General features: G+C 39.3%; 3 protein-coding genes across 5 annotated transcripts; 2 read left to right on the top strand and 1 right to left on the bottom strand.

Annotated features, from left to right (window-relative positions):
* Positions 1 to 526: 526 nt before the first annotated feature.
* dna2 (DNA replication helicase/nuclease 2) lies at positions 527 to 11,787 on the top strand. Its single transcript, XM_062421678.1, has 25 exons — positions 527 to 556; positions 1,071 to 1,127; positions 1,593 to 2,552; positions 2,872 to 2,972; positions 3,400 to 3,549; positions 3,699 to 3,882; positions 4,281 to 4,429; positions 4,762 to 4,884; positions 5,123 to 5,360; positions 5,485 to 5,599; positions 5,958 to 6,114; positions 6,319 to 6,510; positions 6,704 to 6,946; positions 7,039 to 7,152; positions 7,734 to 7,843; positions 8,143 to 8,252; positions 8,411 to 8,539; positions 8,959 to 9,051; positions 9,197 to 9,390; positions 9,597 to 9,686; positions 9,974 to 10,187; positions 10,527 to 10,616; positions 10,728 to 10,913; positions 11,048 to 11,194; positions 11,734 to 11,787. Exons 1-25 carry the CDS (start codon positions 527 to 529, stop codon positions 11,785 to 11,787), a joined length of 4,230 nt encoding a protein of 1,409 aa, XP_062277662.1.
* Positions 11,788 to 14,062: 2,275 nt separating this feature from the next.
* Positions 14,063 to 18,235, bottom strand: LOC133982706 (phenazine biosynthesis-like domain-containing protein 1). The gene is made up of 10 exons (XM_062421677.1): positions 18,106 to 18,235; positions 17,807 to 17,906; positions 16,358 to 16,456; positions 15,909 to 16,018; positions 15,698 to 15,727; positions 15,431 to 15,519; positions 15,147 to 15,238; positions 14,833 to 14,916; positions 14,482 to 14,544; positions 14,063 to 14,289 (listed from the first exon to the last, which is right to left on the bottom strand). Exons 1-10 carry the CDS (start codon positions 18,187 to 18,189, stop codon positions 14,177 to 14,179), a joined length of 864 nt encoding a protein of 287 aa, XP_062277661.1. The 5' UTR covers positions 18,190 to 18,235; the 3' UTR covers positions 14,063 to 14,176.
* hnrnph3 (heterogeneous nuclear ribonucleoprotein H3 (2H9)) lies at positions 16,463 to 27,453 on the top strand. 3 transcript variants are annotated; one of them, XM_062421675.1, is made up of 11 exons: positions 16,463 to 16,714; positions 20,257 to 20,349; positions 21,363 to 21,518; positions 21,863 to 22,006; positions 23,335 to 23,473; positions 24,224 to 24,423; positions 24,870 to 24,965; positions 25,411 to 25,523; positions 25,751 to 25,886; positions 26,113 to 26,169; positions 26,406 to 27,453. In XM_062421675.1, exons 2-11 carry the CDS (start codon positions 20,262 to 20,264, stop codon positions 26,483 to 26,485), a joined length of 1,209 nt encoding a protein of 402 aa, XP_062277659.1. In that variant the 5' UTR covers positions 16,463 to 16,714; positions 20,257 to 20,261; the 3' UTR covers positions 26,486 to 27,453. The 3 variants fall into 3 exon arrangements, with proteins under 3 accessions (XP_062277659.1, XP_062277660.1, XP_062277658.1); XM_062421674.1 differs by lacking the exon at positions 16,463 to 16,714 and adding an exon at positions 18,735 to 18,872; XM_062421676.1 differs by lacking the exon at positions 20,257 to 20,349.
* Positions 27,454 to 27,487: the final 34 nt, after the last annotated feature.

Below are 27,487 nucleotides of genomic sequence, written 5' to 3'. Positions count from 1 at the left end.
CCAATTTTACGAGATTCTCAAATCTAGAGTTACCACCCAGAAGACTCGCCCTACTCTGCTTCATATTGGATAGTACTCGTTGCCTTCGTTGATTTGATTGGTTAGGTTACAATAAGAACATCATGACTAGCCATCAGAGGCAGAGTAGGGCGGTTTTCACAAAATTGACAACGCCCCCAAATAACCGTGTTCCTGATGTCATTTCCGCAGCAAATTTGGCGCGCCGGACTTTAAACAGTCTTCAAACATTAGAAAAGGAGGGAGCTGAAGGATATAAGATTAAACAGATGAGTACAATCTTCAAACAGCCCGGGAGTTTTAACGGGATAGTAACCGTAACTAACGCCGGACAGTCAGTGAGTAGTCTGCTGCTCGTGGAGATGCGGAGTCGTTTAAACATTAACATTAATTAAACAAAATTCGTCTATCTGTAGCTGATGCAAGTGATCCAACCATAACCACGATAAACTAACAACCAGCAAACACATAATTACACACACCTGCCTGTGTTTTAACCGCAGTCACCATGCTCAGGACCAAGCTGAAGAAACCCAAGGTGAGTTCAGAGAGCTGGCATCAGTTTTATTTGAATGATTAAAAAGTAGCAAGAGAGTAGTTGAGTAACGTACCAGTCTTAAATGGTGCAGAGTAATCTGTTAGATGTGATACACCTGTCATCGTTTACTATGATATTAACTCAGGTGTGTCTGACAGGTTTGAGTTTATCTTGCTGTGATCTTTTTTACCCCCCTGGAAATATATGGCTTATCAGGTAAATTCATTTATTCATGTGCAGAGCAGTTTAACCACCCAATCTTCTAAATGAAGAGCAGGGGTGACCACTAACATGCTCAGCTGTCAGTTTTAGAAGCTGATATGGAGTTTTGTTTATATTAAGACCCTCTCTTAAATCTGAAACCCACCAAGATGTTAATATGGAGCGAATGCTGTTTCGGCTCTGTTTTAGCATGGTACTGTGGTGGGAAATAAACGCATAACACCTGTGAAAAGCTACAGAAATGTAGTGATTATTGAGTTCTTGTAAATCTTTGCTTTGTGGTTTCTTTCAGGTGACCTCAGGGGGGCAGAAGAACATCTCAGCCTTCTTTTCCTCTCAAAACCAGAAGGTAGATACAACTATCTATTTTAGTTAATTATTCTTCTCTTTGCTTAATCTTGTTACCTGTTTCTAGGACAGGGTTGGGTATAAATCATCTTAGTGTTTTTGACTAGAGCAGGAAAATGATATGATCAGGAATGTATGCATATTGCACATTTATATAATTGCAGATTATTTACACAGAGATTGTTTATTGTATATAGTATTTTACTTTATTTATTTTTATCACTTTCACCCTTAGGTGGCTACTGTTGTGTCAATTTTGAATGTCTCCCTAGAGAGATCAATAAAGATACCTTACAAAAAACTGATATATCAAGTCATATGTCACAATAATGTTGTTACATCAACTCTTTTACCTCCAGTTTCTTTGTTCAATTTGTATTTGCGAGTTTGCTCTGATGTAAGATGTGCTGTAGATACATGATTGTTGTTTTTGAATCAAAATACTCATTGACTGTGTTGCTTTCAGGACTTATCTTCCACAAAACTGTCAGTAACTGATGCTGCTTTCACCAAGACTGAACCACAAATCAAAGATGAGGAAGTCTCAATATTCAGAGCCCATTCCCCCTATAAGAGGAGTATTCTTGGGAACGTTGAGAACCTCCTTCCCTCCTCACCAGATCTCCTCCTCTCTGTGCCTGAAACCCCCAACAGTCAGATCAGGCTCTCTTCCACCAGAAACCTAGGTCAAGTAAGCCCCCAGCCCAGCAGAGATGTTGAAAGCCAAGGGATGTTCGGCCAGCTGTCCCCAATCTGCCGAAGTCCCTGCTCCAAAGGGACAAGTGTACGGAGAGTAATGACTGAGGGGGGACTAAGAGCCAAGAAGGAAGAGGGATGTTCTGGCTCCTCGAAAAGACTCTTTAGCCCTCCTGAAGAGTCCCAAAATGCAAAGAGGCCAAGAACTGCCAATTTATTGGCACGAAGAAATGAGAGTCCCATAGCATGTGACATAAATGTAACAAGGCCTGTGATTGAGCCTCTAAAGAAACCACACATATCTAATGACCAGTCTGAGAGATCAGAGGGTCAAACCTTTGGGCTCAGTTCCTCCAGAGCCAGTGAGGTGATCTTTAATGACAACAGAAAGAACACAACAGTGCACAGCAAGTCTTTCAACTCTTTGAGGGAGCAGATACAACAACAAGAAGAAAGAGATAAAGATGAGAGAGCTTCTGGTTTCACTGTCATTACGGAGCAGAAGGCAGCTGAAGGGAGAGCTAGTGAAAGGCCACACGCTTGTCTGGATAATCACACTCACACTCTGACCGTGCACATACACAAACTCAGTGCACCAGCGGTCACACCCGCACCACAGAGGAGTCCAAAGGAGGAAGAGGAAGGGACTGCAATAACAGCTATGATATCCTCAGATGGAGGCAGAGGCAATGTGACTTCATCGAATCAAGGTACAGGTTCTGGAGGTACAGTAGTGCACAAGGGATGAAGCCTGGGTTTGAACTGCTACCTGCTATGTTTTGTATATTGTTGTGATTATTTTGCAAAAATGACAATATTTTTGATGGACCATAAGTTAAATAATGATATCAATATCAGAATTGCTGCCTCTAAAACCAGAAAATGACAAGATAGATGTCATATCATGGTACCAGTATTGTATTAATGCAGTATACATGCATGTCTTGTTCCTGTCTCTGTTACTTAATGTAGTTTATTTCATTCCCTTTCCCTGGTGGGGTAATAAAGTGCTATTCTTCTCCCCCAAATAAGGAAATGCAGGTATGGAGTCAGCATGTCCTGTGGAAGAGATGATGGACGATAGCTGGTTTGCAGAGCAGATGGATCTCAGTGAAGGTGTTGTCACGGAGGATAAATCCAAGAAGAAACGGTAAGATACACATGAACACAATGACTGGTGCTGTTCCTAATGTTAAATTTCAACAGTAGGAGAAAGATGGAAGAGAAGCAAGAACACAAAACACTGAAGAAGTTTGTGGGTTCAACCACTTTCTGAACTGCCAAGGTGGTGCATGTTTCTATGTTACTGTGTCAGTCACTCTATGGGAAGGCAGCTTCATAATTTAAGCAGCTTTTCACTGGAAAATGATGACACCAAGGCATATAGTTCATTTTCCAGGTCAATAAACTCATTCAGATTTAAAAAAAAAAAAAAAAATATATATATATATATATATATATATATATATATATATATATATATATACACACACACACACACACACACACATATATATATATATATATATATATATATATGTGTGTGTGTATGATAAATTTCCCCATTGTCCCTGCAGTAAGGTACCAGACCACGTGATCCTTTCTGGAGGCGTGAACAACCGATACTGGGTTTTGGATGTGGAGGAGAGGCCGGGTCACAAAATACTGACTATCTCATGCTCCAAATCTCTTCATCCAACTGAGACGTGTCTGCTGAAAGATGGATGGTAAATAATGTTCATTTGGGCTGTCTCTTCTTCAGTTCCTTCTTTTCTTCATGTCGTCTTTTTATCACATATGGATGATGTATTGACCTTTGTCTGTAGTGTTCGGGGGTCATGCACATAACATGATAATTCCTCCACTGTGTTTCCAGGGAGATGACACTCGTCAGCACTGGTGATGTGGTGCATCTGGAGGGTCACTCTGATGATGGATCTTGGTTGGTGGACAGGGAGCAAGGCTTCCTGGTTTTATACCCCGATAGCCTCATCTCCGGCACCAGCATCTCGAGCTCCATCCGCTGTATGAGGCGTGCAGTGCTGGGAGATATGTTTAAGGTACGTTTACAACCCTGAAATTAGTCACTTTCAATTGATGCCTTTTTCCTTTTGGATAAAGGTGTAACTTTTTTTATGTCAGTTCATTATTGTGTATTTTTCATTAAATTCCATTTTCTGAAGTGCATAGTACTTCTTGAAAGCTAATGGTTACTTCATATTCATTATGTCACCTAAAAAGGCATTAAGCTAACATTATGCAATAACCCCTGCAATTAAAAATGTAAAATGACTGTTTTAATGAGGTAATGATGCAACTTTGTGGTAACCTTTGAGGCCTTAAATGACATAATATTGTATATGTGTGTATATATAACACATTGAATTGTTTCATCTTACTTTGAATACACACACTGTAATAACACAATGCCTTTTAATCTCCGTTTTTTGTGATTCAGAGCTTTGACGGTGGCTCAAAGCAGATGCTGAACGGCACCATGGTCCATGAAGTCTTCCAGAGAGCAGCCACAGCCAAAGATTTCTCTCTGGAGACCCTGTCGAAGCTGGCTGACCAGGCCCTGTGCAGTCCTCAGCACCTGGGAGACATGTAAGTGTTGGATTGTATTCTGTATCCATTCATGCTTTGTCTACAGTGTTGTCTCACAGTGGGTGCTGCAGACCTTTTTCCTGTCTGTAACGTTTAAATTACAGCATTTTAACCAGAATGGCAGGAAAACACTGGACAGTTGGTTTGTAATGACACTCTCTGATAGCAGGACCCCAATACAGCGAGTCCATATTGTAATTCGTCAGGAATTCAATATTTTGGTGTCAATGTATCTTTAATGTTGTTTTACATTATGAGCATCATCTTTTCACTTGTTTTTGCACATATTTGCCTTGTTCAGTTGTCCTTGTTTTTCATCCGTGTGTCTCTAGGTACAGTTTGGGTGTTTGTCAGGAAGAGATGAGGCAGGAACTGCATGATTACCTGCCCTCACTGGAGCAATGGGCAAATGATTACGTCAGCTCACCAACACCGAAAGCCATCAGCCTTAAAATGTAGGAGCACGCACAGTGCTGCAGATTTACTCGATTAGCTCTGCAGGAGTCTACTTGATTATTTTGCTTCCATATGTCATATTAATCAGTGTAATAAATAAGCCAACACATTTGTTTGCTCTATTCTTAACTAAAAAGCTGTCAGAGGTGAGACTTGTGATACTGAGGGTATTTTTGCATAGTTTGATCACAGTTTAAAGATGAATGTCCTTCTCCCTCTCCATGACCTCAGCCCTAGCAACGGTGGAGCTCCAAGCAGGTGTCAGGACTCGGCAACTGTCACGGTTACAAAGCTGGCAGACATTGAAGAGAATGTGTGGTCGCCACGATTTGGTCTGAAAGGGAAAATTGATGTGACAGCACGAGTTCGAATCCAAAGACCCCGAAATAGTAGTCACAAAACGCCCGAGGAGAAGACCGTCCCCCTGGAGCTGAAGACTGGAAGAGAGTCAAACTCAATAGAGCATCGCAGTCAGGTTGGTGGACCACTCAGCTAAGCAGACACACAATGTAGAGTAGTTAGAGCAGGTGAAACAGCAGCTTTACATTGTTATAGTCAACATGTAATCAAAATGTGCATGTACTTGTATTTTTTTCTAGGTGATTCTGTACACTATGATGAGTTTGGAGAGATATAATCCTGCAGCTGGCTTCCTGCTTTACCTCAAGACTGGCAACCTGCACCCTGTAGTGCCCAGCCACATGGACCGCCGAGGTGCTTAAAGCAACCTGACCATCACCAGCTGTGAAAAATATCAAAAATGATTGTTGAATGTTGTAATATTTTACAGAAATGCTAAGTAAGATTTAAAATTTTACTTGAAAGTGCTTGATGAGCAGCTGTAGTAACTTCAAATTGAGCCCCAACCTCACACTGTTGTTCACTCTACCATTGAATTGCATACATGGGATGAAAGCTGTTAATATAGCAAACTAAATTTCTTATTCTGGTAAAATCGCATAAAAGTAAGCAGAGCTGTGTAATAGTATACTATCAGTCTGCTTCAGCAACACCATGTCTTCTTTAAGTATTTTAATCAACTTAATTACTTGAAACTCTTTGTTTATCTCAGAGCTGCTGAAGCTGAGGAACACCTTGGTTCATTACATTCACAACTGTTTGGCGAAAGACAGTGAGCAAAGCCGTTTGGTTAGACTTCCTGACATACTGACAGACAGAAAAACCTGCCAGTATTGTCCCCAGAAGAGAAACTGTGCCTTATATGAGAGGTAAACCTTTTTTGTTCCCAGTTACTGAAATCTGTTAGTCCTCAGCAAGTATGCAACATTTATTGGGCTAGGCTAATTGCAATTTTGGGAGGTAATGAGTTTAAATAGATGTCTCATCAAGCTATGATTCCTCATCTATCTCAATCTTCTGTCCTCTCCTCTTCCTCTCTTCTGACTCCACATCTTTCTTCACCCCTACCCCAGGGCAGTAGATAGCAGCTCTGCAGATGTCTCTGAGGATGTTGTGCGTGACTTCTTGCAGCAGGAAACCGGTCACCTGACTCCTCCACATCTGAGCTATTTCTCCCATTGGCTGTTGCTCTGCTGCCTCGAGGCTGCCACCATGGAGGCCAAGAACGGCCGAAAGCGTGTATGGCTTCAGAAGGTTGAAGAGAGGTACGAGACGTGACGCACAAACGTAGACCTGCGAACACTGATTCAGTCTTTGACTTATATTAGTAGTTCCGTATCCTTTCATACCCCCCAGTAAAGCTGGGTTATTGAAAATGGTACAAAATGATATGAGTAAAACCAGCTTACAACATCGAGCAAGATAACTAACCGTATTTGCTCTGATCTGCGTTTCTAGTGAGAAGAACGGAAGCTGTGTGGGGAATCTGCGCCTCAACGGCCCAGTGATTGTCCAGTCTGAAGGGGTTTTCCTCCATCGTCTCCAGCGAGGTAGTGTAGTCCCACAGAAGGGTATGACCAGCAACGGTCTTGCCAGCGGGGATCGTATTGTTCTTAGTGACCAGGAAGGTCGTTTTGTTGGCCTGGCAACAGGATACCTGTGTGAGGTCAGCAGGACATGTATCAGCTGCACTCTGGACAGGTGAGAACAAATCTGTCATTTGAAGTTTTCCACTCAAATGATAACTTACGAACGGTATCTTCACCTGTTTTGCTGTTTAATGTCTGTTTCAGGGACCTGTCTAAGTTCAGTAATGTGTTGTTTCGGGTGGACAGTGATGAAGGAGTGGTGGGCCTCAGTACTCACCTCACTAATGTCTCCAGACTGATGGAAAGCTGTCAGGACAGGTGGGTAGTGTAGTATACAATATAAAATGACGATGAAATTTGTCATGAACTGACTCAAGGTTCAGACAAAAAATCAGGAGAACACACATGTTTGAATCTCAAAAACCAAAGTAATTTATTAAAGTAACTTATTTACATAAATCAAAACAACATGTTGGATCAGTAGAGTCTAGAAGTGCCTGGATGTGGGAATGTGTTGTGTGCAAAAAAATAAACAAATGAATCAAACTAAGAAAAGGATGTTGCTGGTGGAAGAGAGGGAGAGAGAGATTGAGAAGGCCAGCTTTTATAAGGTGACCCAGCCCAGAACTGCTTCAGCTTGATGACCCTGGCTCTGCTTGATTACTTCCTGGAAGGAGGACAAAAAAGACAAGCAGACTAGCCAGGCAGAGCAAAAAACAAAAGTGGTCATCACACATTGTAGACTTGTAACATGTAAAACTGGCTTTTAAATGAACAAGGTGACAGTGTAAACAGTAACCTTAGATATTTTATGTAGGGTGCCTTGTGTGAAATTCACTATTGATTTTGCTCCTGGAAATATTTCAGGTTTTATTTAATGCATGTTTCTGTCTGTTCAGTGATCGACTGAGAGAGTTGGTTGTTGACCTTCGTCCTCCAGAGTTTATTTCCAACCTCAGTTCTGTTCTGCCCGGAGACGCCAAAGACACTGTGGCCAACATCCTCAAAGGTGACAGTGCTGCTCTGCTTTTATTCTACTCTGTCTGCCTCACGCTCTTTCCTTTGTCCTCTTCTTTTTACTCTACATTACTGTAGTTGTGTTCCCTTCATATTTTGACACTACTTCAGGCAAAAATGGGTCAGCGTGATAAATACTTCCACACATCCCTCGGAAATGTTTTAGGGTTAGGGATACTGGAGTTGTAGCTTTCTTTATTTCATTGCTACCCAAACATCTACACAGATAAATATTTCAGAACTGAACTCTGTTAACAACCTGTGTGTGTGTCTGTCTGTGTTTGTGTGAAGGTCTCAACAAGCCCCAGAAGCAGGCTATGAAGAAGGTGTTGTTGTCTAAAGACTACACACTGATTGTTGGCATGCCTGGCACAGGCAAAACCACAACCATCTGCACCCTGGTAACCATGACCATCTGTTAACCATTACTTTACCTGAACCATAAACCCATAAACCAACGTTTCCCTCTAACCGTCTTTTTCACCCACCACTTTCCTTTCACTACTTATGTTATCTCTTTCCTTCTTTATCTTTGACTCTTTCTCACTTTTCCTTTCAGGTTCGCATCCTACATGCATGTGGGTTCAGTGTGTTGCTGACCAGCTACACTCACTCTGCGGTTGACAACATCCTGTTGAAGCTCAAGCGTTTCAGGGTCGGATTTCTCCGTCTGGGGCAGGGGCAGAAGGTGTGTACTAGTTTAAAATCATTATGTGTAAAGAACAGTAAATAATAAGTTTACTGGTCTACTTTATTATAGCGGTAAATATACACCTGTTTACACCAGGGAAACAGGTGTGTGTGTGTGTGTATATATATATTAGACATTTCCAGACATTTCCATTAAATATTTGCACATAGATAAAATCACTATAACTGACATAAATACATAAAATATCTGGAGGATGGAAAGGTCAGTTCTTTATTATGTAATGTAGCAGTCTGTACTCCGAATTTTTGAAATGTTAAAAAAAATAGTTCAAAGAGAAGGTTAGTGTAGGATTTTGTCCCCTTCTTATGAGATCCCCTTGCTCTCTCTCTCATTTCTGTCTTTATTTATTTTTTGTTTGTTTGTTTTTTTCCCCCATTGTTTGCCACCCTCTCCAGGTTCATCCAGACATCATGCCATACACAGAGGAAAGTGTCAGGAAGAAAGGAGTTCACACTCTGTCAGAACTGGAGCAGCTTTATAACAAGGAGGTGCAGAGACTCTGTTTTTTGAGAAATTACAAATGCAACAACTACAAATGTATTAATTTTAAACTTTCCCTGCCTCAAGATATTTCACTTGTTTTCATCATAGATAAATTAATGCTTTATCATTCAACTTTTTTTCTCCTACCAGCTGATCGTGGCAACCACCTGTATGGGCATCAAGCATCCCATTTTCTCACGTCGCCGATTTGATTTCTGCATCGTGGATGAGGCGTCACAGATCAGCCAGCCTATCTGTCTGGGACCGCTGTTCTACGCAAAGAGATTTGTCCTGGTTGGAGATCACCAACAACTGCCACCAATAGTACAAAACAAGGAAGCAAGGTAAAGTAAAGGAAAAATGAAAAAAGTATTCCCTCAAGTGCACTTTTGTCATTGTCATCTACATTAGGTTAAACACAGCACACTGTCTGTCTTCACATTAAAATGGCTTATTTAAAAGTGAAAGTTCAGCAAGTAATTAATTCAAACAAAAAAGGATAAAGAATAAAATACCTATATAAATATCAGTCTGATTTATTTTATTCCAGGTCTCTTGGGATGGATGAAAGTCTATTTAAGCGACTAGAGCTCCATAGTGAAGCAGTGGTTCAACTCAATGTACAGTACCGGATGAACAGGTAAACTTACATACAGTGATAACGCATAACTCTTAACTGCTAACGACACATGTGCAACTTCAAAGAGTTTAAAATCGTTTTTCGGCAGAATGAATATGATTACAGTAAATTTCATTATTAACCTGCAATTAATTAAATCTGAATTGACTTTGATCTTAGAGAGAAACTGTTATAGCTGCTCTGTCCTACTTTAGCATTATTCTCTTCACTCAATAACTACAGAGCAATACAACTGGTAACTCAAAAGGATTCCCACTTGATGACAGATGTTTGCTCTGTGTTTTCAGACAGATAATGTCTCTCAGTAACTGTCTGATGTATGAAGGCCGGCTGGAGTGTGGGTCCGAGAGGACGGCATCAGCCCTGCTCTCTCTGCCCTTCATGCCCTCCGTCCAGTCGGAGCTGGGTTCCTTTTCTCAGACTCATCCCCAGCAGGACCTAGCATGGATACAGGCCACACTGTTGCCTAGCAACCCTGTTTACTTCCTGGATTGCTCAATGGTTGGTAGAATATAGAATACAGGACACCTCAAGCTGTAGATTTAGAAATGTGTTGTGTTTGAATAGAAATGAGTCAAGAGATCAGATACTTGATGCTCCAAATGTGTCATCTACAACTTTGTTAGTCCCCGGTGCTGTCTAATAGAGGGTTAAAGAGGTGAACTTAGCTGCTTAATTATTGATGAAAATGGTTTATCTGAAGCAAGATTGTTTTACACAAGAGTGCGATTTGAGCTCGTTTAGTTTGTATCCAAAGTGTTCAGCCTGACAAGATCAGGACTGATATAATTGAGAGTAAGACAATCGAGGTGCGCAGGTCTAAATTGGTCTCTCCTTCAGGTGCCAGCATTGGAGTCAGTGGAGCAGGGAGGTGTAAGCAATCACACTGAAGCTGCCCTCGTACACATGCTACTTTCACTGCTGATAAAGGTACACCTGTTGCCTGCCAAATGTTAAAGTATTTGTGACATAATGCAATGAGTTTTTAGGGCCCGTTAATGTTATGATACTAACTCCTGCTTTATATTCCTTATTTTTTAGGCAGGCTGTAAACCCAGTGATATTGGTGTTATTGCCCCCTACAGACAGCAGTTAAAGAGTATTACTGCTCTGCTGCAGTCGTCTGCTTTCAGTGGTGTAGAGGTGAATACAGTGGACAAATACCAAGGGCGGGACAAGAGTCTAATTGTGCTGTCTTTTGTCAGGAGCACTGCAGAGGAGGGAAATGTAAGTTGTTTTTTTTTTTCTTCCCTTCTCCCCTTTCTGAAGCACTTTTCCTCTCTTCGTTGCTTTTATCTTTTTCTGGGATGAACAAGTGAGTCAAAACCTGAACTGATTCTTTCCTTCATCTTGATTCATAGCTAGGAGAGCTGTTGAAGGACTGGCGTCGCCTGAACGTAGCCATTACTAGGGCTAAACACAAACTGCTGATGGTAGGCTCTGCCTCTACGTTACGACGCTACGCACCTGTGGAGAAACTACTCAATCATCTCCAGAAAGAGAACATGATATCCTTTCAAAAATACAACTTTGTCATAACGCAGATAATTTCTTTAATCTGCAACTAGAAGCTTTGATATTCTTACTTGACTCTATTTAGGTACATAATGCGAAATGCACAGTGCCAGTGTCACGTCAAACACATAGAAACAGTGTTAATATATCCTTTAGCATTCACAAATGACTATATATTGCAACTGCAGGTAAGAGAGCCATTACTACTATAATATTACAATATAAGAAAAAATCATCTACTTTTAAATGAACCTGCAGTTATTTGAACTTTTACAGACTTCATGTGTATATAGGGTCTATCATTGAGGATTTATCATGGCTAATGAAGAAGATTCTTTAGGGTCTGTACAGTCCGAAGTGTAGTCAATATCATCTTTCTTCCAACAGATGGTGGAGAAAGCGGAAGGACTGCTTGTATGCAGTCATTTCTTTTTAATGAACAGTTCACCTTTGTTCTTTTTGGATGTTTTCTGTACATGTTTCACATCTTCTAGATCTACAAATCTCTTTTTTTCCTGAACCCTGACTTCACATTATCCAGCTGCCACCAGATGCCCACAAGGCCTTACCCAGCATGCACCTGTAACATAAGTCTGTGCCAGTGGCTGTGGACCACTCAACTGGTCAGCAATCGACTGCCACCCAGTAAAACCACCACATGATCTGTCAGGAGGCTGTGATCAAATAGAAGCTGCAAATACTTGTATCCGACCCTGTGTTACAACACAGCAGGTGTCTGTTCAAAATCTAACCATTGCAATCCTGTCCATCGTTAGTCTGTCTGTCATAAACTGTCATGTTTATTGTGTAGCTGATAACATTAGTTACTACAGGACTAGGCACTACCTCTAATCTGTACCATACTGTTGAAACATTGTAGGTTTTTATAATATCATTTACAGGAGAGCTTTAATTATACAAAGCACTTGTAAATGTATGGGTCTTAGTGGTATGATACTGAAAATAAGCACATGCACCATTCAGCATAATTTAACAGAATATCTTTCCTCATTGACACATTCTGTGAGATTGTTCGATGGTCATTTTGATTCCTACCGTATTTATGTAGAAGTATTTATATTGACACAAGTAGAGGAGTTTGAAGAGCTCATACATCAACAAGCTTTGTAAGCCGTTATGAAGTCCGCAACACTTGAAACGTTCTAGTTTCAAAAGTCTGAGTAATTAATGTGTATGCTGTGAAACACAAGGACAAGACGTTAAATAGTAAACTGCTAAACTAGTTGTACAAAAACCTGAACTGGGTCCATAAAGTGGTCATTTATGGTCACACGGCTAAAATGTGTTGAACCTCCACTAATGGATTTTGGTACAGAGCATCGTACCTCATCTTAGACTGATCACTAATCACAAAGTTAGACCAAATACCTCTATCAACACAGTGATAATATCTTATCACAGTGACTATTGATACTTTCTTAGACACACATATAGAACCACGCGTCATCAGTAATGTGAATATGGAGCCTAAACAGCTAGTTAAGAGTTATCCATAGTTCATTTCACTCAGCTAAAACAATAGCAACAGGCAGATAGGCTCAGAAAGTTGTTCACTTAACTGCAATAAAGGCTCCAAGACAAATAACTACAGAACCAATCAAAACACCTTTCCATTCACTTGAATGAGAAAGTGTGTCCAAACTCTCGACTGGTCCTGTAGCTGTACTGTATCTCACAATAACCACAATGCAGAATGATTATATCCCCATATCTATACAACACATTTTCCAGCTCAAACATCAGCTTTTATAAAGAGAGACTGAATTGTCTAATTTATTTGGTAGACAGGCTGTAGATGACTGGATTTAATACATACCACGAGAAAAAGAGAAATGTCTTAGCACATCAGCAGTGCTCAATTCAAACCTGTAAAAAGACTGACAAAAATGAAACAACTAACTGGAATATGTTGTATAAATTGTTTATTTCTAATTTAAGAACATCATATTGTGAGTGACGGCAAAAACTAAAGTCAAACCATGCTTTGAGTAATCTCTCAGTTCCTTTGTTTTTGCAGAATGGGCCAACAGACCTAAAGATGCACTAAGGCAGAACAGTTACAAAGGAAACTACCAGTCATGATGGTATGATAACCAGTTAAAACTCACAGAATTTACAAGAAACCACTATAATAAAATATTCAACTCAAATAATTTCTGCCAATGTAATCTCCTGCAAATAAATTGCAGAATGCTGATTGATGACTTTTTAAAAAATTCTCATTCAGTAATGTGACCAGTAGAGCTACAACAAAGAGTCGATTAATAGATTGTCAGAAAGTTAATCTGCAGATATTTTGTTAATTGATTAATGGTTTCAGTCATTTTTTAAGCAAAAATACCAAATACCTTTTTTTTTGTTCCAGCTTGGCAACTGTGTAACGTTGCTGTTTTTCCTTTTCTGATGACAGTTAATTGGATATCTTAACATTTAAGACAAAACAAGCAATTTGAAGACATCACTGTGGCTTCTGACAAAATTGGGAATGCCAAAAATGTTTTAAAAACATCTCATAACAATTCACTAATTGAGAAAATAATCATCACATTAATTGGCAATGAAATAATTGTTAGTTGCAGCCTGAGTATGCCAATAACGCCACAAGGCTAACTGCTATCTACTATCGGATTTACTGAACACAATGTGTGATTTTAATTGTTTTGTTTGCTGTGTTTTTTGTGTTTTGTATTCTTATATCTTGTAAATATTGCCCTATGGGTTGTCTCATGCGAACGAATAATAATAAAAACCCTGACTAAATGTGAGATGTTGTTCCCATTCTGTAGTATGCTGTCATGTTGAGTGTTTCATTATCAGATTGACCACTATGCACAAAAGTCTAAACGTTTCCCCCTTTTATTTAAACCTTGTTTTCATCAAAGGGTGTAAAGCCTCTGTCTGTTTCCCTGCTGGTTACATGGTGAATGTCCTTGTTAGCCTGCACCTGTCTTTGGCTATACTGTGATTGTTCCCTGCAGCACAGTGACAACCTGTCCAGCTATGTTGATTCTTCCATCGTCTCTCACTTCTAGTTCCAGCTCCCCACCTCGTTTGGAGCACTGGTAAGCTGCATAAACACACAGGGCAATAATATAAGTGTCAGTATAGTTCAGTAGTAATGGGTATCCTTTATATACAGTGTGTGAAACAACACCATTCTGTCCTTTTTAAGGGTTAGTAAAAGACTGCCTTGTAACCTTTTTAAATATCATGTTCTTAAGAGTTGTGTCAACAGTATGGAGTTAGTTTTATTATTTACCCAACAATTTCTTCTTTCCAAGTTTCTCAGACCAGTAGCTTCCAAGTACAGTGTGGGCAGAACCTGCAGGACAGAAAAGACAAGACTAGAAACTTGCAAAATTATGAGGGTAAGTCTCAAATAACACATTGAATAAGTAGTGCTAGACATCTGAAACTATTTCTGTGTTTGTAAATGTTTCTTATATGTAAATGTGTATGACTAAATTATCCTGACTAATAACACAAGCTCTGTTAAAAGTATCTCGAACCCCCCCTCCCACCCCAAAGTAATTTTGTAACATGATGATAATCATGGTAATTGAGGAGGAAGAGGGGGGCGGTATAAGTTGTACTGTAGTATTCATCCTACCAGTGACAGGATCCTCTGGGATACCAGCCCACGGAGCAAAATATCTGGAGTAAAAGTCGTATCCTGGCTGGCATTCTGGAGATCCTGAAGTCAACATACAAACACTTTAAGGGCAGGATGTTTTGATTGAACATGGCTTATAGGTTTAATTTCTGGCTGCTCTCAACAGAGGTCTGTTAACATGCAATATTCACTGACAAACTCGCACAAACCTTTAGTGGAAATTGAAATGCATCAAAGAGACACACAGCCTGACTAATGAAGGGTTTAACATGGCCATGTCAATTTTTTTTATTTTTTTTATCTTGAGTTACCTTTCATAGTGATGATTAGACCTTTCACTCTTCCACTCCTCTCACTGCATTCAAGAGCGGCACTGTCAACTTTCAGACTAGTTAGCACTGACCTGGAGACAATACACACGCAGCACATAGATTTAGAAAATAGACAAGTTTGTGTCTGGAAGGTTAGCTGTAGGAGCTGAAGGAGAAATCAGCGTCCCACGAAGGTGTGTGTGTGTGTGTGTGTGGGTGTGTGGGTGGGTGTGTGTGTGTGTGGGTGGGTGTGTGTGTGTGTGTGTGTGTGTGTGTGTGTTAACCTGTCACAGTCGTCAGGCAGTCTAACCAGCAGTTTCTTAGTGTTTGAGTTCAGATGAACCTCCTGGACTGGTCGGCCTCCTAATGCCACCTATAATGCACATAAAGTAGCAGAGACAGTGAAGTGAGCACATTAAAACACAAGAATGCAACCACACTGGCACGTACTTTACATATAGATGGGTTCACATGAACAGTGAAGAAGGAGTCAGTGCTGTAAAAAATGTCGACTCCCACAAAGAGGAGGTGTCTGTTTAATTTTTACTGACCTTGATGATGTCTCTAAATTCATTGGGATCCTGGGCAAAAAAGATTCAGAAAGAAATATGTAAGAGTATAGCATTTTGTATTCTTTTTGAATACTTTGGGGGGAAAAAAGATTTTGGAAAATCTTGCTGTCACTTTTTGGTATGAAAACATGTGTTTAGACAAATAACTGCCAGAATTGCCCAGTTGTGTTTATCTGACTTCATATTGTACCTGCTTGGTAGGTGGGTTGAGAGGAAAATCCATGACAAAGCCTTCCCCCTGCTGGGTGACGAGCAGCTCTCCACTCTTAGTCTCAAACACCAATGTGCTATTCACATTTTCTAACAAATTTAAAATATACACACATTATTCACACAGGCTGGCTGATATCAGGTTTATTCAGGTATTAAGATGTAAGTGAATAATGTGGATGTATTTGCTAACAGTACTTTGCTCACACTTGTATTCAGCTGTATTGTGTGTTACATGTAAAGTCTTAACAATATCAGGGCAACTTGTTATTTTAAGATACAATTACAAAAATATTTACCAGTGGTTTCTGGTTGAATTACTTGTTGGCTTTGTTTTGTGTATCAAGCTGTCCGTGCAGTGACCAATGTGTGATAAAGAACATGATCTTCACACTCAAATTAGTGTGTGTGTGTGGTCTTGTGTCTTACTCTTATACTTGAACAGCACTGCTGCAGCGGCCAGAGTGGCATGACCACACAGATTCACCTCAGTGGTGGGGGTGAACCATCGAAGGCAGAACCTTGATGCTGTTAATCATTTCACATTGACAGACTTTAACACACAGCACTTAAAAAACATGTAACTGTCCACAGAGCTTGACATTTAAAGACACACAACACTGCAAAAAAGTGTTTGATTCAACTTTTAGCACAACCTAGACCTATAAAGGGAAGTTTATAATACCACACGAATTATAATACCTGTGTGTTGTGTTAATGTGTACAATCAGTGATTCTATAATTCAAACTAAATTCTGGGGTGACTGCATGTGATCAGTCTCTAAGGTAAAGTAATCCTATTTCTTATTAGTATGCATATAGTTTATCCAGTTAAAATGTCATTTTCTAAAATTGTTTTCAATTACATTTTAAAGGAAATTTACCTTTTATTTGTTTATAACATATAAGGTGTAGGACAGCAGGTTACCGTAGTCTTCCTGAGGTGCACATACTATGTGACAATAATTTAATCATAAAATTATTCACGATAATACGACAATATTTTAACAGTACCGGGCTTATTTCACCTTTGTTCCTTTATAGGCTCTTTAGTACCTGCAATAACTTTCATGTGTATTAGGACTTAAAGTCAGTAGTTTAATCAGTAGATGTTTGTCTTTTTTCCAATTTGTACTCTGATAACAAAATCTGTAACTAAGTTATTTTTTCAATTGTTTCTTCCAGATATGACCTGCACTTTCTTTTGTTAGTGTTTCTTACTTTAGTTGCATACCTGTTTAGGCAGCAGCTGCACTTGTGTACTGAACCCTCAACAACTCAGTATGTCACGTTGTGCCCATTTAGCATACTTTCTATGTATTTTTTTCATTTTTTGTCTAATGGGATATTTACTGTGGATATTAATAGTGCCCAGAGGCTGAATCATAATGTTTTGTGGTGACCACATTATCTTTCCTCCAGTATCATCAATGCTATTTTGAAAAAACCTTTATAATTATTTTGAATTTAGTGGCTTCATTGTTTTCTCTGTAATGCCAAAGTGTGCATTTTTGCCCCATTAGTGGGAAAGGCTCTAACAATAGCAAAATCATGTTTTTGGTTCCATCCAACACTTTAATAGTGTCATATTTATAGTCAGTGTTGCAGCATACATTGGGCACTAGCAGGTACTTGGATATTAATTCTTATATTATATAGTTAACATATCATTTATTTTGTACTACAGCAGTCTACTTTTATCCTCATGTAAATCAACAATAATGGACAGTACATTGAAGTAGAGGGCAGCATTAGGTTGATTTCTAAATGAACCTGTCCCAGAAATCCTTGTAACAAATCTACCCTGATATGAAATAAATGGCATAATGGTGATACATATTAAATACAGGCCTATACATATATATATTCTTATCTGACCCTTGGTGAAGTCGTCAGAGGGTCTGATTCTGGTGATGAAAGCTGTTTCTGACAGGTTTATCTCTGCTGCTATCCTCTGATACAATTCATCAGTCAGCTCCTGTTAGAAACACAATTTGTGATGACACATAGATGCAACAAGTGGTGAAACAACCAAAACTTTGCTAACTGAAAATTCCTGATATGATCTTTGAGAAAACAACCAGAGCCACAGTATCTAGATTACTTAGATTGTATAACTCTCATGCAGGCCATCATGACGCCTACTGTATGTGTAAATGGACCTTTATCTTACTCACATGCATCAGCGGACAAACTGCAGCCGGGTTTCCCTTGAAAGGTAAATTGGTGAAAGAATCCAGAGTAAATACTGGAATCTCCATTGTAAAAAAAAATGGCTGAAAATGTAAGGCGTCTGCAGTGGTGACCGTGGGGTTTCACACAGGAGATCTAGATGGACTTTCAACCCAGTCTGTTTGGTTTCAGCAGTTTTCCCCCCAGGTGAAACCAAACAGCGTGGTCAACGTCGGGGTTGTCACATTTTCACAACATGTTTACATTAGCAGGACTGTCAAGTGTTCAGACGCTTTGTGTTGGAGGCCAGTTATTATTAGCTATTGTTAAATTATCATTGTCATTGTGTAGTTTATTCCCATAATATTACAATTTTTGTCGTAACATTACTACTTACTGATCATACTACCTAATTCTAAATATAGTGAAATCTCGTTGTTTTCGGTGTGACACTAGTACTCTGTCGTAGTAAATTGACTTTATCAGGCTACATTCCTAGAATAAAAGTTTCATGGGCATTTCCAACTATATGCACTAAAAGGCTAATCTTATGGGCCAGAAATGCACTGTAATAACAAAATAACCCTATTTTTGCTCATTTATTCGCTGAAGGACTTCTTTAACTCAATCAGATAGTGTGTTTTTATTATAGGCTGAGGCTCAAATGTCATTTATTTCATGCACTGCAAGTCTCGCGACATCATACCTGAGCGTGTTTGCTGGCAGGAGACCAGAGTCACCTGAGGCTCGAGACCGGGGACAAGAGGAGATTGTGAGACTATTTCACTGTTTTCAGACATTTGTCACTGACGTCTGATATATGTCTATCTCTGTGTGCATGTTTATACCCGGTGACAGCGCACGGCCGTCAGGGGTTGAACTAGTCTGCCTCCTAGGTTTGACCGCTGTCAGTGTCCTGGAGTTAGCCTTAGCGGCTAGCTGCTAATGATATAAAAGCTAACATTAGCACGTCAGGCTACGTTAGCTTCATTAGCTAATCCTGCATCCTGATTGTGACATATTAGAGTACAGAGATAACTTTACCTGCAAGTAAATAACGTTTTCATAGTGTGTCGGTGTCTTGAAGTTGTTACTTCTGTAACTGTAAGTTAGCTTACAAACCTCTTATACATCAACACTTAGTGACATCTGAGACGAGGAAGTAACAAACATTATTACTGCATTAAAGTTTCTATGGTAGCTGCACTATTTTGCATTCCAGTTAGTCATAAAGAACTAAGTCTTCCTCTCAATGTTCTGCTGTTACATATCATTTATAATTACTGGTACAATCGTCTCTGGCTATTTAGTTGTCAGCAGGGCACTAAACAGTTTATTTTATTTTATACTTAATGGTGCATATACATATATATACACAGAGAGACATTCATTTACACATATACATGCATACACACACGTACAGTAGGTCTATATACATATCTGTACAAACAGATAAAGCAAAAAAAAGCTTGATGATTAGCTCATGTGTCCATGTCAAATAATCCTTTGGTCCTATTGATTTGAATGACAGAACAGTTTGAGCTGTTTATAGTACCATTCAATGCATTGTATTATTAGAGACTGACGATGTTAAAGATATCTGCAAGTGATATGCATGTGTCATAGGTCCATGACAGCTCCTACTCCATTTATAATTATAACTGAGAAAACGGATGTCAAACAAAGTACATATTAGTAAGTTTAGACAATGTAAGCACAGATAAGTCTTGGCAGAATTGTTAGACCAATAAATGACAGTAACAGAGATGGTGTAATGGGTTCAGGCCAAGTAGCTGTATTTTACAAAAGTACTTATATAAGTCCTCCTATTTAACATTTATAAGCACCATGTAAACATTTAATAACTTCTTTTTAACACACCATTAAATTGTTTTGAGCAGATTTGTAAGGGCTTAATGAGTATTTGTCATAAAATAACATCTTCTCCTATTGAGGCTTATAGTATTACACAGTTGTGATAATATGAAATATCATTCATAATCTGTTTATACACCTGTCTGTACTTATGGGGCCTACAGGAGGAGTTATAATCATGGAAAAATGCATTAATTAACTTATACCTTCCTATAACTACATTATAGTGACTTTTAAACATGAATTAATGTGTTACTGTTGTTTTGTGCTTCCTCTGGCAGCGAGGATGTCTTTGAACGAAGAGGGTTATGTGGTTAGGATCAGAGGACTTCCCTGGTCCTGCACGCAGGAGGAGGTGGCCAGTTTCTTCTCTGGTGAGAACACACACACATATTTACAGCCTAAAGTGAGAGTAGAGTTAAAATTTTAAGTTAGTGGAACCATTGCTAAAATGATAAAAAATATAGACATATCCATTTTCCATTTTTTAAACATTTTTATCATTTATTACAGCCGTTAATCCTTGCAAGGAATATGTTATTTTTAATGCAACTGAACATTCTTAATTGACAGAAAACTGTTTATACCTTTACATTGAGTCTAAAATACATATAAAATCAGTGTCACACCCTTAATTACTTACTTTTATGCCTACTGGCATGTAGGACAGCAATTGGCATGTAGGACAGCAACAAAAGATCTCCACTCTTATCTGTTTAGGGTAAACAGTGGTACCCCAGGCCTGCTGCAGGGCTATCAGTTATCTCTCCACTGGGCAATGCCAGGTTTCTTTGGGCCTTCCTGTGTTATGCCTTCCTTCAGGTGTTCAGTGATGGGCAGTTCTTGTGACCTCACCTTGTTTCTCTTTGCATGATGCTTCTCCCTTGTTGTGGTTGGGGGGTGTGTGCCCCTCAATTAACCCACTCTAGCTATATCAGCAGGAGCTTAGTCTCCTAGTAGGGACATCCCAGTCTGTCATGTTGAAGGGTAGAGGCCAGACAAAGTGCAATCCACCTGTCCACCAGGTTGGAGTTTGGGCACAGGGCTAACAACCCAGTGCTGTGGACTGGGTCGTAGCTGGTCTGATGGACATTTTATTCAAGTCTGTGTGCACAAGTCTTCTCAACCTACTACAACATTTTACAAACAACTTGACTAGATAATGTTTTCCAGCCAGTCAACACGATTGAAATGACCAGCAGTTAAGACAGCTGCCAAAGTCCATTGTACATAAAACCTGGGGAAAATGGGAAAAAAATTGCTTTTATAAACAGTTAATGATTTAAAATGAGAAAGATTTGAATTGTATCCTCAATGGTATGTTTTTCTTTTGACAGGGAAAATGTGTTTCTTTTAAAGAAATCTCATCAATGTTGTTTTTTTGCAGACTGTGACATTGTGGGAAAAGTAAACGGAGTGTGTTTCACCTACTCCAAAGAAGGCCGTCCCAGTGGAGAAGCATTTATTGAGCTGAAAACCGCTGAGGATTTCAAGAATGCCCTTGCCAAGGACCGTAAATACATGGGACACCGATACATAGAGGGTAAGCAACAAAAACTGGTACAGCAGGCTGACCATTGAGAGATGTTCTGATCTCCTTCTGTAATGTTTGTATTTTTGCATTAGTCCAAATTACTTTGCTATCTCATCAGTTTACTGTGGAGCTGTTGTTGCCTGTGTGTTTTTGCCACATATGTAAAAACTTTGGCTCTGCGATATTGAGAAGAGATATATCTCATATCTCACACTGTATAATTACTCTTTTTTTTTTTAGCTTATTTGTGTGTAAGATAAGCTTTTTATATACTCTCTGAAAAAAAATTGTTTCTAGATTGACTTTCAGATGATGTGTTTGTGTCTGTTCATCTGTCTGTGTGTTTGAATCAGTGTTCAAGTCAAACCGTAGTGAGATGGACTGGGTGCTGAAACGTAGCGGCCCTGCTGACTATGATAGCTGCAGTGGCTGCATGCTGAGACTTAGAGGCCTGCCCTTTGGCTGCAGCAAGGAAGAGATTGTTCAGTTCTTTTCAGGTACATCAACATGTGCACTTACAAGCTTTGTATAAACCTTTGTCTAATTACCATTAAATTGTCCTGATATTGCACAATTTATGTCAACCTCAGGGATAGTGTTTATAGACAGGCTGTCTGCAGTTTTTGTCACTGTTGAAACTACAGTATAAGGGTGTCAGGGAGCTGACAGAACTCACATCTAGACCTGCAGTGCAAGAGTTAAATGAGACAAACTCATTTAAGGAAACATCACATGCATGTAGACTCTGAATCGCTTGTTCAATATTTATTTATCAACCTGTATCACATAAAATGACTTCCTATCCTATGCCTCACAGGCATAAAATACAACTGGGTTATAATTAGACAATATAATTAGAATTGGTCTTGTACACTAATATTAAATTAAGTAAAAAAAGTCAAAATTTAAGGGAAAATTTAATTCAGTACTGATAAACATTTACACGTCCTTTCTTAAACAGAAATGTGATTTTATCGTGAACAATCCAAATGAAATCCCAGCCGTTTTTTATATAATGCTTTACACTCAGCTCAACACTCTGCAAAAGCAACATACAGTAACATTCAATGTAGATAAACGGTTTTTCCAACACTTTATCTTTTCACTTTTTTTATATTACACACTGATAATTAATTACTGTGGTAGGCAGGATTACATACCTGCATACTAGTGTCTGTGTGTCATGGCCCAAAGGCCTGATGTTTGTTTATTTCTTGTAGTATAGTCATACTGTGTTGACTAACCTGTCCTTGTTATAAATTGTTAGTATGAATTTTACTGTGTTAGTGTTATGTAAGCATATTATTTAGCATGTTTGTCCTGTATGATCTAGATGTCATGCATTAGCAGGTTAAACTATAGAATGGGCTTGGCTGGTTTGGCTGAGGGGAAACAGTCCCATGACACTGATCTGGGGTCAGTACTGTGATTCTGCTTACTGGCAGCCTTTATCTATGATGATCAACACTAAACAATTATTATGGAGTAGCTTCACTCAGCACTAATTAATCTGCTGACCAAAATTCAGTAGTGTATCAGAGAGAAAAAATCCTCTACATCCCTCTAAGAATTGCGGCATAAGCTGACTCCAGGCCAGTATGTGATTCATTCCTCTGCTGGTCACATTACAAGTGTGACTTCAGTCCTCTGAGATGCCCCCTTTTTTCAGAAATCCAGTCCTATCAAATACTGCAGCTGCTATTCATTCGTTGTCATGACCTTAATTAATCCTGAAAGCTCCAGTGATGCAGTGGGTGTTGTTCTATCTATAACTATCTATCAGTCTACCTACCGACCTATGTATTTATGTGTGCTTGGGTTGAAGGGTTGAGAATCGTGCCAAATGGGATTACTCTGCCAGTGGACTACCAGGGGAGGAGCACAGGGGAAGCCTTCGTGCAGTTTGCCTCAAAGGAGATAGCAGAAAAGGCTCTGGGGAAACACAAGGAAAGAATAGGGCACAGGTGGGACAGACGGGGAAGGGACGGGTTGGATTGGGTTGGGTTCTATTGTAGTACTTACTGGGTGGTCATATTAGAGTAATTATGGTATAATTATAATTTACGGGATGGTTTCTGTTACACTTAAGGTTGAATGATAAGCATGGGTTGGTCTGCTAGAATAATTATGGTACAATGGGTAAATTAATTGGGTGTGTTATATAACATTTATTAATATGCTAATGGGATGGGGTATAATGGGTTTATGCATTGTTATTATGGTAACATGTTGAACATTGGGATGAAAGATCATGTATCTAATCTTTGAGTTAAAGGTGGTGTGATGATATAATGTCATAGACAGTTTATTGATGGCTATTTAAGACCTGGGAGCTCTTTTTAACTGTATTAGACCAGAATGTGGGTGTATTAGATAATTATTCTGGCACTTTCTTTTTATCCTTTCATATATTAATTATACACATAATATAATGTGGGGATTATGTTTTACAGAGGACAGTCAAGGCAGCTTGGTGAGGTAAAAATCCTTTACGCCCAGTTAATGACGAGCTTTTGACCAGCTTGGTCTGTCACTCAAACACTTCAGCTCCAGGCTAAAACAGCTTAGACCACTATTTAGAATATTTGTCTCTTTGTGTTTTAATCTTCTCTCTCTGTAAATCATATGTATGTATGTTACCCGCGCTAAGCCATTTCTTCACCTTAACCGTCTCCTCTGCCCCTCCCTCACCCCACGGGCCTCTCATATTGCAGGTATATAGAGATTTTTAAGAGCAGTCGTAACGAGATCAGAGCCTACTATGAGGTTCCCCGACGGGGGATGGGAGGCCAGAGACCAGGTCCATACGATAGACCCATGATGGGGGGCCCCAGGGGAGGGTTTTTTGGGCCCGGGCCTGGCCGTGGTGCAGCTCTGATGGACACCATGAGGAGTGGAGGGGGCTATGGAGGAGGTAAACATACAGGAAAAGTCCTAACCTGATGCAGAAAGCAATTCAGAACTTCAGTTTCTTTTGCCAATATTATTAGTAATTAAGTTATTAATTCTATACAGTAGTTTACATCATTTACATGCTTCATTTCAAAATGTTATGAATACTAGACAAAAATGTCAAGTTTGAACCAAATTTAATTAGCAGACTTGAATATTCACCAAATAAGTCTTACTCAGCTCACTGGTTTACAAGCCAGGTCTTTAAAACAAGTTTTGTTGACCAGTGGGTTCACTGGGCTGCGTAGATTATGTCATATTTCCTTCTTCTGAGCCAACGGAAAAGTTTCATTCTTCAGTCTGCCTTCTATTCAGATCTGTGGAGTAATCGTTGCTGCGTCATTGTGTTGTTTTCTGTGTGTGTTAATTTACAGTCTTGCTCTGTGTGTGCCTGCGTGTGTTTTTCAGGTTATGGCAGCTTTGACAACTACAATGGTTTCAACAACTACAGCTTTGGCAACGGCATGTTTGATGAACGGGTGAGAGGAGAAAGGGGAGGAAGAGGTAAAGTCCAATTTATTGATTTTTGCCCTCAAGAGTCTGGCATTTAGAAACACTGATTCATGTCAGTTAAACGCCATTAGTATTTGCAAAATAGCACCACTGCTACATGTTTCCCAATAATTAATTTGTCCACATTTTTATTACTCTTTATTTTAGATTTGATCACTCTAAAATGAATTGCATTTTATTCCATATATTTAAGTATTTGACACCTCAACATGTTTAAGTTTTACAGTGTTGATGTGGATAAAGGAAGCCATGACATCTTCTTTATGAAGATTTCACAGTTTTTAACAACATTAAAGACTTCAAAAACAGTTTATACTTTTACAGTATGCTTTGATGATATCAGTCGAGTATCAGATTACCTTCCTGTTCTTCTCTCTCTTACATTTCCAGAGGTTGTGTTTGTGATCTGTGGATTTGATTGTGTGTTTTGGCTCAGGGATGGGAGGCCACGGCTACGGTCAAAGTGAAAGTGGCTCAGGTTTCCACAGTGGCCATTTTGTCCATATGAGGGGTTTGCCTTTCCGTGCCACAGAGGGAGACATTGCTAAAGTGAGAACACATAAACAAACACACACCCACACACACACCGGTTACTTTGATTATTTCTCTTGATAGATTTGAAGCAATTAGGCATTATGGAACCTGATTAAAGATGTCACTATTAATTCACATCCTTGATGTCTCTGTGGCTGTGATCTGGCTGAATATCATTTAAAAAAAAAACATTATTTGATCTGTGTGTAAATGTCGTCTTTTTCTTCTTCTTTTTCTTTTAGTTCTTCTCTCCATTGAACCCAATGCGGGTCCACATTGACGTGGCTCCAAACGGCAAGTCAACTGGAGAGGCTGATGTGGAGTTCCGCTCCCACGAAGATGCCGTGGCAGCCATGTCCAAAGACAAGAACCACATGCGTATGTCCTCTCTTCTTCTTCTCCTCCGGCCTCAACTTGGTTCTCACATTTTTCATGCATAGTTATATTTATAATGGAAAAACACTTTTTGACAACAGTGTGAGGAACTCTTTGCTCAGGAAAGTCTCTCAAAACACTGTGAAATCAATATGTGGGTGTCATTTGATTAACAGAAGAAATTCAGTCTGAAAAACAGGCTGAGTGATGATTGCGGTTTTCTCCACAGAGCATCGTTACATTGAGCTGTTTCTCAACTCAACAGCCAGCGGGGCAGCTGAGATGAGTACGTTTTCATCAACTTTCCTTATTACTATGAGAGCTTGATAACTGTCACTGTCTGCAGATTAAACACTACATTTTGTACCAATAACTGTGATGAAGGTGTGAGTGGCATTCTTAAAATTTGTATACTAAAAGCTGGTTGCTTGTTCTTCGCATTTTAGTCAGATTCATTCATCAAAAGTTGTTCAGGTCCTGATGACGAGCACTGACTTACTGATCTCTTTACAATTGGTTTAGGTCGTGGCGGCGGTGGTTACTACAGTAACTCAGGAGGGGGCGGAGGCTCACGGAGCAGCGGGCTGCGAGGTGCATACTGAAGACGTCATCCCACTCTTCCAATCCATCCTGACGTTTGTCCCACTTCTCGAGGCCACATTTACCTGAGTGTTTTTAAGCAGGAGAGCTGATCTCAAGTCATTTTACTGCAGGGTCGCACTACAACTTCACCTCAGATACGAGAGCAGACCAGAAATAAACTAAACATGTTCTATCATTCCTGAAAGCGTATGAAGAACAGAACCTGTCAAAAGGAAAACGTGGGAGCACTTATAGGAGCAGCATTGCTGATTGAAACTTCTAGTTTGTATTTTTTAAATGTTTTCTTATATTTTTTAAATTGGATATCATTTAAAAACTGGATATTGAGATATAGTTTGTCATGATTCACAAAAAACACATTTATGTTACGTACAAGTTTATGCCCTTTAAATATCTAAATTTGTATTGTTGCAAAGTCTTGGAGGTCTGGCAGAAACTGAATATGTTAAGCTTTCACCACCCTGTTATTCTTGTTACCCATCTCACTGTACTACAGGAGATGTCCGTCAGTACAGATGCTGCAGGGAGACAGAACATAACTGGACACAGATTAGTGCGGTCACTCGATGATAACGCTGCTTTGATTTGGGTGAAGCAGTGGAAATCGGCAATGCAAAACAATACAAGCAACCTTTGGTGATAAACTCATTTTTAATCTTGGTTCAAACATGAGGAATATTTAATCCACTCTAGTCGAACTTGTTTTCTTCAGTTCTTTGAGCCGTCCTGCCGCACACTGATTTGAATGTGATTTTAGATCAGCTTTGCTCTTTGAAAAGTTTGATAAATGTGAGCCAATGTGTTTTTTATGAATGTTTTCACAGTTCATTACAGAATTTAAAAGTAAGTTGAATATTATATTCCACTCTCAAAGAGTGGAAGTAAAATTAAGTCTCTATATTTGAGCTGTAAAATAGCTTATGCAGCTGTTGTACATTTTGCTTAATAAATTTTATATTTAATTCTCTTTCTGTGTCCCTGACATCTTTGTCTGAGAATAC

The sequence above is a fragment of the Scomber scombrus genome, chromosome 1 (assembly GCF_963691925.1).
Source record: "Scomber scombrus chromosome 1, fScoSco1.1, whole genome shotgun sequence".
NCBI lineage: Eukaryota > Metazoa > Chordata > Actinopteri > Scombriformes > Scombridae > Scomber > Scomber scombrus.
This window is presented reverse-complemented; position numbering and strand designations above follow the sequence as displayed.